This window comes from Terrapene carolina, unplaced genomic scaffold, assembly GCF_002925995.2.
Source record: "Terrapene carolina triunguis isolate 2854851 unplaced genomic scaffold, T_m_triunguis-2.0 Scaffold131, whole genome shotgun sequence".
Lineage (NCBI taxonomy): Eukaryota > Metazoa > Chordata > Testudines > Emydidae > Terrapene > Terrapene triunguis.
Genome location: NW_020664482.1, coordinates 14221317 through 14236075, shown reverse-complemented (window position 1 = coordinate 14236075; position 14759 = coordinate 14221317). Strand labels below are relative to the sequence as shown.

At 38.3% G+C, this 14759-nt stretch overlaps 1 protein-coding gene across 4 annotated transcripts in view; it reads right to left on the bottom strand.

Annotated features, from left to right (window-relative positions):
• Positions 1-14759, bottom strand: part of STAG2 (stromal antigen 2) — a 178014-nt gene that overhangs the window by 27218 nt on the left and 136037 nt on the right. For all 4 annotated transcript variants that reach the window (XM_024195504.2, XM_024195523.2, XM_024195514.2 and 1 more), the window contains exons 20-25: positions 9857-9927; positions 9423-9510; positions 9244-9324; positions 6865-6957; positions 4225-4399; positions 2039-2178 (exon numbers count right to left, since the gene is read on the bottom strand). In XM_024195504.2, coding sequence (XP_024051272.1) covers positions 2039-2178; positions 4225-4399; positions 6865-6957; positions 9244-9324; positions 9423-9510; positions 9857-9927 — 648 coding nt within the window. The remainder of the gene's footprint in view (positions 1-2038; positions 2179-4224; positions 4400-6864; positions 6958-9243; positions 9325-9422; positions 9511-9856; positions 9928-14759) is intronic.

Below are 14759 nucleotides of genomic sequence, written 5' to 3'. Positions count from 1 at the left end.
CTGTGTGGGGTAAGGCGGGGGCACCTCCCAACTATAGTACTGTACTGTATGGCAAAAAAAAAAAAAATAAAAAATAAAAAAATTCCCTGGAACCTAACCCCCCTATTTACATTCATTCTTATGGGGAAATTGGATTCACTTAACAACGTTTCACTTAATGTCACATTTTTCTGGAACATAACTACAAGGTTAAGTGAGGAGTTACTGTATTTAGCTTCATGGTTGACAGGCAGCCATACTTAATAAATACACAAGGATTAGTAGCACTGCCTTTCTTGGGAGGAGAGCTTGTTCTCGTAATTCTGGTGACAGTGGTGGGGAAAGTCCATTTTCTTTGTGGCAAAGGGGGTATTCCTTCCTCAACTTCCACAGGAGGGCTACCTGGCCTCCATAGCTGCCTTCTTTAATTAATAAATATAATAAAATCTCCGCCATTGTTCCTTAAAAGTATTTAAAATTGAATCAAGAACCTATATTTACTCCTTAGTTAGCCAGAAAGCACGTTAAAACAATTAGGAGAGAACCTCTGTCACTATGGTTTAAAAAAAAAAAAAAAAAAGCTGTACACTCAAGCAAAGTACACACTACAGCTTAAGTTGGTATAATTTATGTGCCTCAGGGATGTGAATAATCCACCCTGTGAGTGATGAAAGTTACACCGACCTACGTGCCAGTGTGGACAGCATTACGTTGGTGGGAGAGCTTATCCTGCCGACACTGCTATTGCTGCTTGTGGGGGCTGGAGTAATTAAGTCAACGGGAGAGCTCCCTTCCATCAGCTTAGAGCAGTGGTTCTCAATCAGGGGTATGTGTACCTTTGAGGTTACGCAGAGGTCTTCCAGAGGGTACATCAACTTATCTAGATCAGTGGCTTTCAACCTTTCCAGACTACTGTACCCCTTTCAGGAGTCTGATAGGTCTTCCGTACATTATACCTCACTTAAAAACCACTAACTTACAAAATCAGACATAAAAAATCCAAAGTGTCACAGCACACTATTACTGAAAAATTGATTACTTTCTCATTTTTTCCATATAATTATAAAGTAAATAAATTGGAATATAAGTATTGTACTTACATTTCACTGTATAGTATATAGAGCAATATAAACAAGTCATTGTCAGTATGAAATTTTCCTTTGTACTGACTTTGCTAGTGCTTTTTTTGTTAGCCTATTGTAAAACTAGGCAAATATCTAGATGAGTTGATATAGTCCCTGGACGACCTCTGTGTACCCCCAAGGTACATGTAGCCCTGGTTGAGAACCACTGACTTGTTTATACAAATCAGGCTCCTGAAGGGGGTAGAGTAGTCTGCAAAGGTTAAGAGTCTCTGGTTTAGGGCATCTGCACTAGCCGTGCTACAGCTGTAAGCTCTGTAGTGTAGCCATAGGTCAGAGGGGGGAACAGGATGGAATAGTTAATGCATTTTTTGTACAGCTACGGAGCAAAGACGTTTTATGTTCACAGACAGAAGGCTCAGGATTAGCAGGTATGGCTTTGGATCCCAGGAACAGAGGGTATTATTTATTGAACTAAAGCAGTAATCTATGTGTAATGAGTAAAATTTCTATTTGTTGGGAATCTCTGTTCCATGGATGATTTTTCCCTCCTACAAAACTCTAAAAGATCTTGTGTATCAAAAAGAATTTCATTTTCATTTGGAATTAGCCATCATTCAGTTGATTTTTATTCATGTACAGTAACGAGGTTAAAAAAAGCCAGCTACCTTCCCATACTCAAACAAGAAATCAAAAGTACCATATATCAGGATGGGAAATAAATCTATTAAAAGTGTTAAAGATCAGCTGTGGGAATAATTTTACACAATAAAACGTGTTACTCTGACACAATAATGTTGTCTTTGCAATTTTCCATATGGAAACATGGGGAACAACTACCTGTTTATATTGGATTTAAAATATATCTTTCACATAATCAAAGAAACGGGCCCCCACAAGGTTTAATTACAAATACAATTTTTGTTATACTGCAGTATTTTTAATGTTTCACTATTATACAAAATCTTCAAATTTACCTTCATATATTGCTTGAAAATATCTGCAGCAGTATTCATTTCAACCACAGTATATACAATAAGTTTACAAAAAGCTGCAAGCAAATTTCTTCTTTTGTGCAATGCTTCAATCTTGCTAGCTTCATCATCCTGCTGTCCATCTGGAAGGTATACAAAGCATTAAACTACTTAGGACTTTTGTTGTTTTTTATTATTCAGGTCATTTACTTACTCAAGTGGCTGAACACTTTACATTTTAGCCTTCTACTTCTATATGAAGAAGTGTTATAGCAAAACACCAGGAGTCAAGGCTCAAGAATTCTGTTAGCTTTCCCAGGAACTCACTGTTACCTTGAGACAAATGACTTCACCCGTCTGAAAAATGGGACTAGTACCTATTCCAAAGGAGTGTTATAAGGTTTAAATAAGGCTTCTAAAGTACTTTGAGATCATTGAATGGAAGATGTTACTTTACCATAAGTGTATTTCCTAACAATAAAGCAGCCAGATTACTGTGACAAACTATTAATTTCAATGTTGTGTGGCAATATTTGGCTAAACTAATACATTTTTAATGTTTGCTAAAAGCAGCCTTATTACTACAATTTATTTTCTACTTTTTGGTAATGAAAAAGTGTCTCTTTTTGATGTTTACATAAACAGTTACATTCTGACCAAATCTTATAATACACCAACCCTGTCATGGGAGAAACGCCTCTAAGCGAGCCTCTAAGTGAACATTCCCTAGACACACGCAAATCCTATGTCTTTTTAGAGACAATCAACAACGATGCCAATTCTAGTAAAGATTTGTGTGACTGACACTTTCTTTGTAATCTCTACACCACCATTTTATTGTAACTTATTTTTAAGTCTCTCTCTTGCTGGGACTAATCTGAACCAGATGTAAATGTGAAATGCCCTACACCCTTGTTATCGCATGCTGTTATCAAGTCCCATTTCACTTTACACCCTTATTAACTAATCATTGGCTTTGTGAAATATTGACTAAGTAGTATTTACTTCGAGTGCAGTCAAGAAAAGCAAAAATAGAAACTCACAAGCAAAACTGTAAAGAAGTTCAGTACCAAGATTAACAATGTGGTTTTAATACATGGGGTAACTAAATCACATAGGTTAACTAACTTGCTACCCAAGGTCACAGAGTAAGCTTGCAACTATCAGGTTAGAATCTAAAATACTCTGGTTTCTAGACTCTTTTGCTCTAACCAGTAAACCTTTCAGACTCCTAAGTAAGTAAAACAGCTCACACACAAGGTGTTTGTGTTGTGGGTTTTTGGTTTATTTTTTTTGGGGGGGGGGGGGCTGTATATTAAAATTTTAAGATTTATAAATAATTTTTGGCCTAACCCTGCACCATCAAAGTCAGTGGGAATTTTACTACTGACTTCAACAGCAGCAAGTTGAAGCCCTTTATTTGGACAAAAAGATAAATTCATTTTACAGGATTTTTTCTTACTTTTATATATATGTGTTTTAAAAAGTAAGAGTTGGAAGAAACCTCATGGCTCTGCTTGCCAATTCTGGATTGTTCCCCACAGTACGTTTTCTAGTGTTTCTAGTCTATTTTTAAACATCCCTAGTGATGGAACTTCTACTACTTCCCTGGGAGACTACTCTACAGCCTAATAAGTCTGCCTGAATCTCCCCCACTCCTCTGCAAATATTCAGTCTAAATGTTTCCACTCTTATATTAAAGAGTGAAAATATTTTTGTATCACCCTAAACAATTTCTCTCTATACACAGCATTACTCTTCAAATACTTATGATAACGTAAGTTATCAAACAAAACCAAGATGCTTCCTAAATAATTACAATATGTTGACTTAAGTTGCTTTTATTTACTTAGCACATACATGCACGTTAGAAATATATCCATGTGATAAATTATTTATCATGTTCCTTTGGTCATTTCCCCCATCTTCTGTCTACCAATCCAAATCTGTCTCCCCCAAGACTACTTCCAACAACCCAAAATCATGAATAGCTTCAAATGGCTGCCTCTATGTTCATATACTTTTGTGTTTGCATATACGCAAGAGTGCATAAGAGCATGGACACAGGACAGCGAGCACACGCAAGTGCACAAGTTAGAAGGCAAAGTGAACACAGTGAAAACACCTGACTTTTTATTTATATATATATATCTATATCTATATCCACACACACAGACACACACATATACCTGCACTATTGCTGTCATCATCCTGGTCAATGAAGACATGATCTAGAATAAAGCTGAGCAGTTCAGACTGTAATGAAGAATCAGGAGTGTAAACAAGTGGCTCTAACATGTCACGTCCTCCTGACATAATCTGATGGCTGAAGATCATCAAGACATCACACAGAATAGTGAAAGCCTATATTAAAAAAAAAATAAAAAAAAGATTTCCTATATTGAATTTCTTATACTTCTGCTCTTTCATCAGAAACTGTATTTTAAATAAACTGGAAGTTAAACATCAACAAAAAAGGTACTTACAGTCCCAATGCAGAAAATATTTTACATTCAAAGCATGATCCTAAAGAAACATTAGTAACTTTACTCACATGGAGTAGTCCAACTGGATGCAATGAGACTACCCATGTGAATAAACTCATGTGTGCGCTTGCTGAATTGGGATCAGGGGCGGCTCCAGGCACCAGCCCACCAAGCTTGTGCTTGGGGCGGCACCTTGAGGGGGGCCCCCTCCCCCCTCCCCCTCCCTCCCCCCGCGGCAAAAAACCCAGAGCCGGCCCTGATTGGGATCTGACCCTTAATAAGGGCGCACTCAAGATGAAGTCTATTACAAATTGAAATATTTATAGGATTTAACATGCGAAATTCTGATGTCTCAAGTTCTGTCTGAAAGGTATCATGGAATATTTTTTAAAAGAAGCAAGATAACTGGGAAAATATAAAGGGTCCTCCACTCAAAAATAAAACAACACAGTAAAGTCTGAAAATTTCATACTTAACGTTCATACAATAAAGAATGCTCGAGATAGAGCCCCGCATTTTTTGCAAACGGAAAACACCACAAAATAAAATGAAAACAAAGAATAAAACAAAAAGCAACTAATGAAATGAAATGAAACAGAACACATTCACCCCTTCATGGTGGCTTCCTGCTCCAGGCATTGCAACCTGCTGAAAGGGTCACAGTGCTGCGTGGGTTTGGTCCAACTGCCCCTCTGTCATTATGACCTCCTCCTCCCCTACAGAGCTACCTACAACACTGGCAGAACCTGGTTTAAACACTCCAGGGCCTCTCAACACAGAGGGCAGGACCTGACTGTCCCCACTCCTCAGGGACAGGACTCAACCCTCCTTTCGCAGCCAGGAGGGATAAAACAAAACTACAACAAAACCCCACACAGCACCTGAAATATTGTAAATAAAAAGATTTTCACACGGCTCTCACTACAGGTGAACTATTTTCTCTACATATTTTTCCTTTGTCCTTTTGTTTGTTTATTGTCCATTTCACAGCATTTTTCTATACACAATTTCACTATTTTCCCTTAACAGTCACAAAAGAGACATGCTTTGGTTACTTTCTCTGTTTGCCTGGATATTTACACAACAGGGGAGAAAAAGCCATCTGTTCCTCAGGACAGGGACTGTTTTTCTGTTCTGTGTTTGTACAGCGCCTAGCACAATGGGGTCAATACAATCTCAGTCCAATCCCTTCCAGTCTCTGTCCTCCCTCTTTCCCCTCGGGACTTCATCCAACCTCAGTTGGCAGGGATCACTGTGGCACAGGGAACCAGAACTGAGAACAGGAAGACTCTCTCCTCTGTGCTGTCAAGAGGGCCACAGAATTGTCTGGTGAAGATGAGGAGAAATGACGACCTTCTGGGACAGGAGTATCAGTGGCATCTTCATCCTTCCAGTCTTCTGAGGATGAAGGTGGTGTCATCTGTTATTTGTGGAAACACTCTCATGCCCCATTGGTGAAGGTGCCAAGATAGGAGATGACAAAACCAAATTCCAAGTAAGTACAGAAAGATTATTCTGGAGGAACTCGACCAGTGACCAATGCCAAAGTCAACAGAACAGAAAGCATCAAGGCAACTGAATCCAACTCCTAAAGAGTTGTTTAAAGGCGCCCTGGCATCAGATCCAAACACATGAGCTGATCTAGCACCCAAGCCTCACAAACTACCAGATCCTGAATCAACAGAATGAGATTAGGATCTCAGTACAGACTCCTCAAGCAAATTAGTGCCAGAAAATAATGTCTTTATATCCATCTATAAGAGGTGTTTCTTTCTAATGGACCTTTCTGGTCTCTACATAGATAGCTGGTGACTGACTAGCACAAAGAGCAAAAATTAAGAATATGTCCCACAATCCTTGACGGAAAAGGTCCTAAGTATGTTTGTCAGAAACAGACATTGGATTATCACAAGATGGGACACACCCAGAAACCAACAGACTCTGCTTCAACTGTAACTATGTCCACAGCTGACAACACAGAATTTTTAACCTACTGGGCATTTTATTTCGATTACAATCTAATAACTGCTATTCCTAAATATAAACAAAGAACTATATTATATCTATGAAGTAACAGTATTTCCTGAAAGTTCTTTCTTGCTGCCTATGGCTGTCTGAAGGAAATGAGCTGTAGTTGGGCAAACAAACCTCTTTTATATAGTCCAAGGGGGAATGAGGCAGAATACATGCGCAGCACTACTGGACACTGCTATTCACTGAACTTGAGCATCCAGCAAGCTGCACATATCACATACCCATGCAGGCAATGCTAAAATAATTACTTCTCGTTTAAAAGCATCAAATCACTGTTATAAAAGAGTAAGGCTCAGAATAGTCACTAACCTGCTCTTTAACAGCAGTGTTTACGTTGGTCAGGTAGTGCTGACAGATTTGACAGAATACCCTCATCTGTTTCTTTAAACGTAGAAGGTCCTCCTTTAAAAATAAAACATTTTAAATAGAAATTAAATACAGTTTAACACTTTTTAAATTTATATTGAAGAATAAATATTCTATAGATTGAAATGGGAGCTAGGTGTTTAACTCTCAGGTGCCTTTGAAAATTCCAGACCATATGAACTTGACAGAGGCATGTTGTAGTAGACTGAATACGTCATCACCCCGATATACTTGGAGGAAACATATTTAGGGGACTGAGTTTAAGATATGCTCAAGGAGCAGAGAAAAGCTCTCAAGTTTGAAGATGGAAGCTGTGATTTCTCTCCTCTTTTTGTTTTGGTTAAAGAGCTCCTATGAGTGGATGAATGGGAGCTCTCCTTTCCCTTCCCCCTGACAGTATTTGAAAAATGCAAGCAAAACTTCCCTGCCGCTTTTCGTTTTTTAACTCTATGAGGGAGGGGTTGCGTTCAGGTTCACAGACTTCCAATTGTGAAAGCACTCCAGAAAATTAGGTAAGCCTAGCTAAAACTGAATGAATTTTGTGCATATGGCTGCATCATCAACTCACTAATTTATCCTCCCAAGACTAACACCTAAGTTCCTTTGAACAGATATTCCTTAAAAAAAAAAAAAAAAAAAAAAGTCACCATGGTAAAGAAAATAATTCTGAAGTTAGAGAGACAAGGTGAGTGAGGTCTTTTACTGGACCAGCTTCTGTTGGTGAGAGAGAAGCTTTCAAGCTTACATAGAGATCTTCAGGTCAAGGAAATGTATGCAGAATGTCACAGCTAAATACAAGGTGGAACAGCCTACTACTATAAGCAGTTTACACATATTTCACAGGACCATTCAAAGTGAAGTGGCCAATTAATACCTCTCCAGTTATCTAGGGGAGAGACCTCCACAAAAATGAACCTTCTGACAGGACACAGGTAAAATTAATCCTCCTCCTACTATCCTTTGGGCTACAGGAAGGTTAATTGGGCTAGGAGCTGGAGACCACAAGTTCTAGTCTCACCTCAAGCTCACAGGTGGTCAGTCATAAAGGTTATGAAGTGCATAGAATTATCAATAAGGCTAAACGTCTCTAGCCTAGGAGAGAGGCAAGCAGCAGCATTATTTCAGAGAAAGAGTAACTGAGAGGTTGTACAGGACACTTCTGATAGAACCGGGAAGAAAACTCAGGCCTCTAATATGGCAGACTTAAATCTCATCCACTCAATTATTCTGCCTTTCAAAAAGAATCTGCCAGATCCATGCCCTTAGTACACAGTTTATAAATGCATATGTAAATCTGCTGTTTCAGTTTTAAATATTTACTCCCCTCTGGTGGCTGGTCTATAGAGGATAACAGATTACTACTGCTGTAGGCTAAAGTAGTTATTCCTTTAACCCAAGTGGTAAGGAGGTCTGTGCTGCTGTCACCAGTGAACAAAAACCTGATGTGAGGCCCAAATGGTGGAGCCTAAACAGGTGACTAAACTCTAGTAGACCTTGGACACTTGAAAGGTGGCTCCCTATAACAGAGAAATATGTAAAACCCACGCATTCAGTGCGTTACATGCCCCATTTGAATGGGTAGCCCACAAAAAATAACTTGTTACTGGTGCCAGCTCAGGTTTAACTTGTTCTTGAGCTCAAGCAATATGCCCTACCTTTTACATGCTTGCCATTGCAACCTTAATATCGTTTCTATGTATTTTTTCATTATAGCTTGTGTTTTGTTCATCGTTTACTAACTTTTATAATGTTTAGTATTTAGCAATACAGAAAAATTGCAGGATACTGCAGATTGTTTTATGAAATTTAATACATAAAAACCTCTTCATTTAAATGAATTACCACAGATACCTCAGGGCTTGTGCACAATTTAGATCCAGTTCCTGAAGAGCACAAAGAGCCTTGATTATACTATATTTTGTACAGTTGGTTCACTACTCTGTATTAAGAATTTTATTCTGATATGTATCACAGTGACAGAGTAGCTAATTTGCAACTGAGTTGCTTTGCTACTGTTACCTTAAATTAGATCTTTAAAGTTCTACAGCTTGTTTATTTACACAGACCCAATGTTATATTTTAAATAGTGGGAAGGCAAAAGTGAAGGCGGAAGGAATTCAGATGTGTAAAAAAATTTATTAAAATGTGTAAAAAAAAAGTCATTTTTCATCGTAATTTCAAAAGTTTCAACCAGCCCAAAAAATTGAGGGTAGATGGGGGTGATCCTAGAGGTGATACAGATTACAGTGGGAAATTAGCAGACTCTCACAATTCTATAAAGATTATACATTCAATTGGACTTACCGCTTGAGCATGACATACCTTTGTGGAGCTGCTTTCAGTAATTTTTGCTAATTGCCAAAGGATTACATAATGAGTACACTGCAGTGCATGAATTACAATCTGTGATTAAGAAAAAAAAAGTTAGATGAAAAAAATCCCAATATAAACAGTAACAAAGTACATTCACTGTTATACTTATATATGCATATTTTAAATACCTGTTCTGGCATGTCTCCATTTTCAATACCAGTTTTCAATAATTTGTAGTTGCAACCAAACAAGTCCCACCTTGACAAGTCATGAGCACTGGAGAAAGCAGAAATGAAACAGTGTTGTAACACATCAAATGGCTATATTTTATTACACTAATTCTGGAATTTGGTATTTAATAACTACTCTATGCTTTTAACTGTCCTAGTAAAGAAACCAGAGAGAGCTCAGTTTAAATCATAAGTATATTTTTGTATAAATGTTTTTGTATTTACAATAGTCTTCTATTCAAGATTTGCCAATGTCATGCACAGTTCCGAATTTAAACTGAACAAAAAATAAGTTTCTCACAACGTTTAACATGGTCAATTTAATAATATAAGAAACTATAGTATGTTGCAAATATGAAAAATCAAGATATTCAGGCTGAGATTCTACTTACTTGTGAAAAGCAGTGATTCTCTTTAACGTAGACAAGACTTGATAAGCATCATCTTCATCAGGTTCCTCACCCTATTACACAATTATTTTGTTGTAAGAGTTGCAGTAAAAAGTGTGTTAAATGAACTAGTATGAATGCATCAACACATTTTGGAGTAATTCATATCTGTTACGAAAAGTGGCATTACAACAAGATACAAAACACTAGCGAGACTAAGTCATGAGAACTATCTATCCTCACATTTCAGATAAATTGCTCACCAGAGCTAAGATCAGGTAGAAATCTTCTATATGGCATACATAGCATAGCACTATCGGGCAGGTGTATTCTGAAGGTGATTCAAGTTTCTCCATAGAATCCAGCAGAGGCCACTGTCACACAACAGATACTGGACTAGATGGACCATTGGTCAGTACTGATATGGCAAGTACCTCAGTCATAAAACAATTCTTTTTCCACCTAGCCAAAGAAATATGGAAAACTTCAACGTAGCCTAGTAAACCCTTTAGGAATATGTTCAGGCTCAACTCTAAACCAAAACAAAAGAGATAGGTAGGAAACCTTACAGATATTCTTTCCCTGACTTATACCTTACATCCAAACTTCTCCCTGCCCCCCTACTTCTCTCCTGTCTCCCCAAGAGTACCCTGACAACTCAAACATAACATATCGCCCATGTGGCTATGTGTACTTAAGACGTTAATTACTATTAATTAGTCACTGGGGTACATTTCACTATCAACTTAATTTTAACAATTAGGTTGTTCCTACTGCTGTCAGAAATTTTCAAAAAGAGGGCCTGGGGAAGACAGCAATTGAAGTTTCTTGAATAAAATGGCTGACCAGCAGGCAATATATGCTCATCACTATGAGTATCTGGGGAAAGACTATTCTGGCAATCTGATTCACCTGTGAAGAGGATATATATAAATGTTTAAAATTTTCACTAGAAGAAATCTCCTTTAGATATTTAAAAGCTAAATTATAACAAATTAATTCCATAAACAAGGGAGAGAACCTTACAAGTTAGGGATCGAGTATGAACATACTAAAAATACTATCCAAACTAAGTGACAACAAATCAAAGGACTTCAACACACACTAAGTTACAGAATTGGTTCTTTGTTATTCGTATAAACTACTATAACGTAATCTGGGTTCAGTTTCAATTCAGCTAGCTGAGTCACATGGCAGAATCCTGCTAAGTGTCTTGGATTATTTTTGGAAATTCCCAAGTGTCATGCTGTTTATTATTTTTTTGTGGTAGCAGTCAACCGGGCTATTTCTGAGGAGAGTTTGTACATGGGAGACCATAAAGATGAAAGATCTTCTGGCTAAGGCAACAAACTTGGAGACTTGATTCCTTGCGCTTCCTTTGTAGCCTTGGTCAGTTCATTTAACAATGCACTTCTGTTTCATCTTTTGAAATATGGTTACAATACTTACTGACCTTGCAGAGGTGTTGCAATCATTTTAGAATGGCAACAATTTTTTTCTATTTTGCAAAACAGATTTGAAGTAATTGCTTAATTTTAGATTTATAGAAATTCACCCTACCATGTCTTGTAAAGTGATTTGAGATCATCAGATGGAAGGTTCTATAAATGCTAAATATCATTACCACTTTAACTGCCAATTTCTATTTCTGTAGGGATCCCTGAGGGTGATCCCTAGTACTGTAAGAATACATGTAGTAGAGAAGAGAAGGAGAGACAAATGCAATGGCACAAGTCCTTGTTAACAATACTCAAAAGCCAGTCATGAGTGTACTAATCTAGACCAGATTTTCAGTCTCCTATGATTGGTGGGGTTGAGCCAGCAATTCTTCATTTCTGCTTGCCTGGAGAAGGGAGGGTGCTTCTGGAAAGAGGGCCCAGAACAGAATACCTAAATCTATTATGAAACGACCATGGGGGATGGTGTTTCTCCCTCCTATCCTGAAGAAGCTCAAACTTACAAAGATCTGAGGATTCCTTCATGGCAACATCCTAGGTCTTCCTCATACAACTTGATGCCATCAGAGAGGGCCTGCACCAAGCAGGATATAGATATATCTTCTGTTTCTGAAGCCCAGACCCACAAAATCCTTCTACCAACAACTAACAATACAATGTGAACAGAGTTATGTCAAGAGCAGCATCACAAAGAGGACAGAGGTCTAGAGACCTTTAATCATTTCTGTGAATTCCCAGCACATTTTGGTCTGCAATTTGCACTGTGTTTGTAGCCAAGTTAGGGAGCATCTACATGGAGCTACACATGCTGCAAAAGAAAAAATCTTTATTTCTAAGACTGTAAAGGACAGGATATACCGATTTGGATAAGAGTCCAGGAATAATAATAATAAAACAAACTATCTTCCCCACTGAAGTCCAATTCTTCCTTCAATTACTTAGAGGGTGGAGAGCTTGTCATTCTTTGAGGAAGAGAAGGGCTTTGTTTTCTTCAGGTATGTCTGCACAGCCAAGAAAAATCCGTTCCTGGCTTGTGACAACTCGGGCTCACAGGGCTTGGGCTGCAGGGCTGTTTCATTGCTGTGTAGACTTCTGGGCTCAGACTGGAGCCTGGACTCTAGTCTTCCCTGGACCTTTATAATCTTGCATTTGCAGGAGGAAGAAGGGCCACAAACCCCCAAAAGTATCTGGGTCACAGATTTTCCACAGGATGTCCTATCTGAGTCCACAGACAATCTGAAACAATATATCTAAGAGGTAGATGCTCTACTCATTTCAATCAGGACCCAATGGATTCCACAATATTTATTTTTCCAAGATGCCATTGGGATTTCAGCATTTCTTTCTGAGTTTGCCATTTGTGAGTGATATTGACTTATCTCCCTGCCGTGCCAGGATCCACCTCTTGCTTTCTATCGTCCCTCTCAAAGGAGGCAGTAACTGGGTTTTCACTGCCTGTTCTGTGCATTGTTTCAATGAGGCAGGCACTGCTGTTTGGGATTCTGAGGTGGAATTCAACTTCCAGCCAAGGAGCAGGAGGAGCCAGAAGCATAGCTGGTGAGTAAGGCAGGTTGTAGTACGGTGCAGTAGCTAAGAACTAAGGGAGCAAGGGAGATGAGCAACTAAAGCTCTTCCCTTCTTTGTCACACATTGGGAAGGAGAATCTGAACATCATAAAATCAGGGGGAGAGATAGCTCAGTGGTTTGAGCATTGGCCTGCTAAACCCAGGGTTATGAGTTCAATCCTTGAGGAGGTGATTTAGGGATCTGAGGCAAAAATCTGTCTGGGGATTGGGTCCTGCTTTGAGCAGGGGGTTGGACTAGATGGCCTCCTGAGGTCCCTTCCAACCCTGATATTCTATGATCATCACAGAAACAGAAGCCCAGGGAGCAGAGCCAAGCTGCAGAAAATTCCATCCTCCAAAATAATAATTGAGAAATTCATTTAGGTTCAACATCAACGAGTATTTCCAACTATGAGCCATGACTGTGTGTGTGGAGGTAGGAATGAAGTTATTTCACACAGATAAAATAAATTAATATTGTAGCAGAATTTGTTTTCATGCAGAGGTCTATGCAGGGTCTTGGCAAGACTAACAGCTCTATTATGCAAAAAAACCCTTTTGAGAAAAATTTGGTTTAACTATAGCATTAATGCTCTCATTCACTGTGGGATAGCGGAGGAGAATATCCTCTTGGTAATTCACAGTCAGTGGGATATGGAAGTCATAAAACTGGTTTGTGAAATTTGCAAAGAAGTTTTCAGATCTTTCATGATGTTCTGGAAAAATCACCTTTTGTGGTTTCTTTTTTGTTTAGATACTACAAGATGGCTTACACTGTCTTTAACAGGACAGATTTCAGTTGGGGTTCCTTTCAGTTTCTACTGAAATATATCAAGAATAAAGGGTACTTATGCACACTGGGATTTATAGAGTGCCTAACACTTATCTGCCATAGAGGAATTACATGAATAAGCAACAATGATACAGAAAACAAAGCTCCTTTAAAAATTATTCATCAGCAAAATCTTTCAGCTTCTGACACCAAAAAGTTAAAAGAGAGAAAAGTTCCATTTTTGTGCTGAATCAAGTCACTAGACTGAGTATTATTAATTTAGATTGTGGTAGCACCCAAAAGACATCTGGATTGAGGGCCCCATTGTGCCAGATGCTTCAACACAGCGGAAGACATGGTCCCTGCCCCACAGAGCTCATTGTTCTTAGATGTCTTCTTCCTGAAAGCTGGTATAAGCGGAGCTTGACTGATTCACCCTAATTTATCTCTCTTTTCTATCTCCTCACCTCACTTAAGAGTCTGCATTACAATGTTTTGATTAAAAGTACCATTCACAATGGAATGCCAATTAGATTTTTACTCTATCTTATATAAACCTGAAACAATTGCTATATGTCTAGAAAAGCCAGTATACAACGTAAAGACTCAATGCAGCATTCCAAACACCATATCAATCTTAGTAACATCGTAAGAACATAAAAGCTTAAAGTCACTCATAGAGGTGAACCTATTCACAGAACTTACAGATGGTAAAGATATAAACAAGACCATCTTGTCCATTATTGTACCAATGTAGGATTGTTCCCTAATATTTTGGGTAAAATTTTCAAAGGTGCCTAAGTGACAGAGGAATCTAAGTCCTACTGATTTTCAATGAGTCTTAGGCTCCTAAAGCAAAGGCACTCAGGCAGTTTTGAAAATTTTACCCTTTGTCCTTTTTCATTTTAGATGTCACATGTGGAAGTTCCTTTGCCATTTCTCTTGGGAAACAATTCCAGTACCTGATGTGTCTTAATGTCATTACGTTTTTCCTGCCACTATTCCCAGGATAGTCCTTTTTACATTCTACATAATTCATCTTCATCCTTGGTGTTTACCTCCTACTAATATTTGAACAACAATGGGATAGGATTGTTTAAACAAAAAAATAC